This window comes from Morus notabilis, unplaced genomic scaffold, assembly GCF_000414095.1.
Source record: "Morus notabilis unplaced genomic scaffold, ASM41409v2 Scaffold388, whole genome shotgun sequence".
Classification (NCBI taxonomy): domain Eukaryota; kingdom Viridiplantae; phylum Streptophyta; class Magnoliopsida; order Rosales; family Moraceae; genus Morus; species Morus notabilis.
The window spans coordinates 586,607-592,291 of record NW_010362833.1 but is presented as its reverse complement, the minus strand read 5'-3'; the positions used below and the strand labels follow the sequence as shown (position 1 = coordinate 592,291).

Here is a 5,685-nt window from a genome sequence, read left to right as displayed (position 1 = left end):
ACAATAGAGGTATTTTGATTCATTTTCTATAAATTATGGGTGTTTTGAACTATTTTAAAAACTCAAAGAGTATTTTGAAATAAAATACATACTTTAAAGAGTATTTTAAAATGAAGTACATACTTCAGAGAGTATATATGAAAATAATCCTATAAAAAAGGGTTTTATAGAAAGACTAATGAAAATAATGATGGTATAATAAAAGAAAGGGCAGATTTACCAAACCTAACCGTATAAATTAATTTAAGTGGGAATTGTTGTTGTCCAAAATAGTCTTCCCATTTAAGTAAAGTTGGTTGAAGTTGGCCACATTTTTGAGTGAGAAAGTGGCCAACGTCCTCTCCTCTCTCTCTCTCTCTCTCTCTTCTCTCCTCTTCTCTCTCTCTCTAGCTCTTTCTCTTCTCTTTCTCATCATCATCATCATCAAACTCATAATAATAAATAAAAGAAAAAAAATTATATATATAATATAAATCCCACAAAAGGTGAAAGGCAGCCAAGAAGAGAAAAGGAAAGCAAAGCCAATTCAGACAAGGCGAAAAACACGCACACACCCCAGTTCAAAGTTCTAGAGATAGAGAGAGAAAATTCTTTGAAAGAATCATAAGATCATGGACTAAAATAAAAAAATAAAAAATAAAAAGACAGAGGAAGGCTAGAGAGAGAAACAAACATAAAACCAGAGGGAGGCTCAAACAAACCTCTTCTCTCCTTCTCTCTGCTTTCTTCTCTGTTTCTTCCTTTTGCTTGTGTTATTATTCTTCTTAGCAGCTTTTCCAGGGTTGAGAAAAGGCTAATCAGGTACAAAATCTTCTCATCTTATGCTGGTTTATACTATAAATCCTTTTGGGTTTTCGTTAATTAAGCTTGTTATGATCGTTTAGTTTAATAATTAATTTCTTGAGTAATTATGTTCTGAGTTTTAGGATCCCAACAAAAAGAACCATATTTGGAAGAGAGAAAATAAAGCTAGCTTCTTTGGTCTTTCTGTAGTGGAAAAAATAAGTAATTTCCTGTTTGTTTCGAGGTAATTTTCTCGGGATCCATCTTGTCTTGATCAGAAAGAATTTAACTGTCAAGAAAAATATCTTCTTTTCTTTTTTTAAGAAAAATATTTGCTGTGTACATGTGGTTCCAAAACCATTTTCTACGGTCTCTAATTTATGTGTCTTTTTTTTTTTTTTTTTTTTTTTTTTTTTTTTTTTTTTTTTTTTGCCTTGTCTTGATTATGTCTCGATCATTTATGAGATTAAGAAATATCCTTCTGAGGACTTTGCTGTATTTTTTGCTTTTTTTTATTAATTTATTTCATACATGTTCAACTAGATTATAATTTTAACTTGTCATTTTGTGGTTTGTTTGGATATGCATATATAGATATACTAGTCTATATAGTTTTGACCTCAGATTTTTTAGCCTTTTTTGAAGATAGAGAGTATTTTTTGTTTTTGTTTTGATTTACATGAACCATAATTATTTGAATCAACTCCCTCTAGATTCCACTGTTTTTCTTTACCTTCTTATTATCTTCTTCCTTGAAGATCAACCTCGTATGCTTCAACCGTAAAATCCCATGTTGATTTTAGCTGAGGATTTTTTTTTTCCTCTTCTCGATGAGAGATGTTTCTTATGGCGTGTTGTTCTGGAAAATACTGTCAGATGAGCATGTCATCTTCTTTGTGCTTAATATGGGGATTTGAGAAGGAAGAGTCAATTATAAGCTTATAAATCGTTTGGTAAGTTTTTTGTGTCATAATTTTAGTTTGGTTTGAAGCTTAAGAAAAAGTGTAGAAATGTGTCGTGATTTTAGAATTTGTTGAAATTTTCTTTATGCAGCTGCGAGGGAGAAAAAAAGTAATGCTAGAAACATGGGAAAGAAGGGAAGTTGGTTTTCTGCAATAAAGAGGGTTTTCACACCCCACTCCAAGGAGAAACCAGTCAATGTAAGTGGGGTTCTTCCTTTCTTTCTTAATTGGCTAAATCTTTTCCTAATTAATATTTATTTGTAAATAATAAGGTTATTTGTAGATGGGATTCTCCAATCCTAACTCCAAGCGGTCCATTTTAGGATTTGGTTTTTGTTTGGTAATTGGGTTCTTGTTTGCTGAAATGAAAGTGCTTGAAAGTATCTAGATTGGAACTTAGGATTTGTCTAAATGACTTGATAAAAATTGTAGGCCCACCATAAATGGTTTGTTAGGTAATAATAAATGATCAAAGATCTTTGTTAACTAGATTTAGTGGCTATTCGAGTTTCAAATATTAATTTCACATTTCATTCTATTTAGAAGTTTTTGTGTCTTTAGTCTAGAAATGCAAGAAGAATACTACTTACAGTATTAATGACATTGCAGGACTCAGAGAAGAAAACCACAAAAGAGAAAAAGAAGAAGGGCCTAGGAAAGCTTAGACATGGAGAGACCAATTCTTTCATTCCCCTCTTCAGAGAGCCTAGCAGTATTGAGAAGATCTTTGGGGATTTTGAAAGAGAGCAACAGAGAGTAACTTTTAGGCCTCCTCTATCCCCCGAGCAACCGAAGAGTACACCGCCTCTTGTGCCTCCTAGAGTTGCTACTCCAAGGGCGGCTTCTCCATTAAGGGTTGTGTCACCTAGAGTTGCTTCTCCTAGAGCTCCTTCTCCGAGGGCTGTATCACCGAGGGCTCCTTCTCCTAGATTTTCTTCTCCAAAAGCTGTTTCTCCTAGAGCTCCATCTCCGAGAATTGTTCATCATCACCATCACCATAAGGAGATAAGTTATAGACCCGAACCCACTTTAAGGCACCATCACGCTTCAGCTACCAAGATCCAAGCCGCCTATAGAGGTTATACGGTAAGCTTTTTAGGTTCATATATGCATTTCCAAATTAGTTTGTATTTAGTGTCGATGCTTGTTTAATTATAACATCGGTGTTGTACTTGTTTTGCAGGCCAGGAGAAGCTTCAGAGCTCTTAAAGGGCTGGTGAGGCTTCAAGGAGTGGTGAGAGGGCAGAACGTGAAGCGCCAGACGATGAACGCCATGAAATACATGCAGCTCTTGGTGAGAGTCCAGTCTCAAATCCAGTCGCGGAGGATCCAGATGTTGGAGAACCAAGCAAGGCGTCAAGCTCAATACAGGAATGATAAGGAAGCAGAGAGTGCTTTTGGCAAATGGAACTTGGGCAATGATGTAAGTTACACCATTTATTTAGTTTTGGTTTATAGCATAGCCTTCCTATCAGTTTTTGGTTGCAATCATGAAAATCGAAACAACTACTTTTGAAGTGAAGAAAAGGGGGACTTTTTAGTGTCAAGATGTCTGTTATATGTATTACTAATGATGGATGGGTTTGGTGTTAGTCTGAGGCAGGTAATGATGATTGGGATGATAGCGTGCTGACAAAAGAGGAAGTTGAGGGAAGAATGCAGAGAAAGGTTGAGGCAATCATCAAGAGAGAAAGAGCAATGGCCTATGCATATTCTCACCAGGTATTCTGTTTTTACCTAAAAAAAAAAAAAAGAATCCATTTTCAAACCCATCACTTGGACCTATCTATCAAATAGCCTATGAAGTTATTTCATGTCATCTTTTATGATTCATCTCTACTTGATATTGAGCTCACAACTCAAAATTTTGTTAAGTGCATCATATATTTATGTTTAATTTCTCTATATAATTTCAACGAAGAACTTGATTATTGATATTGGATATTTAGATTTCCTCTCTGTTGTCCTTCTGCTACTAAATGTTTCTTAACTTGCATTCTTTTTTGAAAGAATTTGCATTTCTTAGAGCAATAGATGTTCTGACGTCTTGATTCTTGTTGTGACAGTTGTGGAAAGCCAGTCCTAAATCAGCTCAAACGCCTCTAGCAGACATCCGAGCCGGCGGATTTCCATGGTGGTACAACTGGTTGGAAAGGCAGCTACCTCCTCCTTCCAATCCTCCCGAAACCCCCAACATCATGAAGACCTTCCAACTCACTCCTCCAAGGCCTAATTCTGAGTTTAAGCCAAGCCCCCGCCCGCCATCTAGCATCCAAAAACAACGCCAGTTCGCGTTCGAAACATCCTTGGATACTCCCACCCCAAGATCCACAAAGTCCACCATAGTATTCCCGACTACAGCCGGAAGGATGTCATCAGCCCGAACCCCAACACCAGGCAGAACTCCATTAGCCAACGCCGCCACCTCAAAGGCTAAAGTGAGACCTAACAGTAACCCAAAGGAGCGGTTCATGGCAACCCCGAGCAGCGACTACTCGAAGAGAAGGCTTTCTTTTCCCTTGACACAAGGCATTGGATCGTTCAAGTGGAACAAAGGCTCATTCTTCTCCAATGGTGGTAGTAATAGTAATAATAATGACACAAGCACTTCTGCAAGGACATTAGAAAAGCACCAGTCCCTGCATTCTGTGGGAAATTTGAGTGTGGATTCGACGGTTTCTTTGCCAGCGGCGGTTGGAAGGAAGCCGTTTAACCGATTTGTGTGATTTGATTTTGTGTAATTTTTAACATTTGTTACGTCCCTTCCGTTGTGTTTATTTTGATTTTTGAGTGTTATGGTGATCATAGTTTGAGTTTACCAAATACTGATGTAAAATAATAAGGGAAAAAAAAAAGGAGAATAGGAATATTGGTGGTTTGAAGTAATTGGTGTAACAGATTGGTTATTTTATTTTGATCTTTATTTTTTTTTTGGGAGAAAAGAAAATATCATGACAGTTAATTCTTTTTGGTTTTGTTTTATTTAAAAAAAAAGGCCTACTGATGTGCTACCAAAATCAAATCATCCTATTCTGCCTATGACTAGCACAAGAAAAATTTGTCGTTATTTTGATGTATATTGCCGTTTTATTTTGTTTTTACGATGGTTATCGTTTTTCATTCTTTGCATAGAAATTTTCGTCTTCAACATCTGTTGTTCTCAAGGTTTATGTTCTTTAGCAGTACATACTATTTCAAATTTTGTCGTTATTTTAATGAATATTGCCGTCTTTTCAGGTTTAAACTATATTTTCATATTTTGTTGTCACTGGTCTTATAATTTGATGGTTGGTTTTCATCGAAATTATCGTTTTCCGCAATATTGTCGTTTTCTTGTCGCTTTTGAATGATTGTCGTTTTTAAGGACTATGGCTTTCATAGGAGTTGTTTTTTCTTTCAATTATTTTTTATATGATGGTATTGTTGTTATTAATATTATTCTGGTCTTTTTTTCCCTTTTCTTCACCTTCTTGTCGTTTATAATTTTGACGTCGCTTAATGGTGTTTGTCATCTCTCCAAACTATTATCGTTTTGAGGTTTTGTCGTTCTCATGGTTATTGTCGTTTTAGATTTTTACGCCGTTTAGTAGTGTTGCTTTTTACATTATATCATGGTTTTTCAATTTTCATTTCTTTCATTATAGTTTTTGTTTTAGACACTATTGTCGCATTTCCGTCTTTCTCTTTTTCAAATTCTTGTCGTTTCAGATATTTAAGTCGTTTAAAGGTATTTGTCGTTTCTTTGCTATTGCCATTTTTTTCACTTTTGGTCAATTTTGATGTCGTTTGATTGTAGTTCTCGTTCCTGTAAGATTTGCTCGACTTCTTTCGTTGTTTTTTCAAGTGGCTCAGTTTCAAAAATGAAGCTTTTCCCACACGTACGAAAAAGCTAACATAAATGGGAGAGCAAACTTTAGCTAAAGTATATACTTTTTTAATA

General features: G+C 35.5%; 1 protein-coding gene across 2 annotated transcripts; it reads left to right on the top strand.

Moving 5' to 3' along the window:
* The first annotated feature begins 417 nt into the window (after positions 1–417).
* On the top strand, positions 418–4,568 carry LOC21403298 (protein IQ-DOMAIN 14). Of its 2 annotated transcripts, XM_024168829.1 has the most exons (8): positions 418–801; positions 927–1,027; positions 1,660–1,736; positions 1,837–1,943; positions 2,355–2,831; positions 2,929–3,168; positions 3,339–3,467; positions 3,812–4,568. In XM_024168829.1, the coding sequence occupies exons 4-8, from the start codon at positions 1,869–1,871 to the stop codon at positions 4,469–4,471; spliced, it is 1,581 nt and encodes a 526-aa protein (XP_024024597.1). In that variant the 5' UTR covers positions 418–801; positions 927–1,027; positions 1,660–1,736; positions 1,837–1,868; the 3' UTR covers positions 4,472–4,568. The 2 variants fall into 2 exon arrangements, with proteins under 2 accessions (XP_024024597.1, XP_024024596.1); XM_024168828.1 differs by lacking the exon at positions 927–1,027.
* The last annotated feature ends 1,117 nt before the right edge of the window (positions 4,569–5,685 follow it).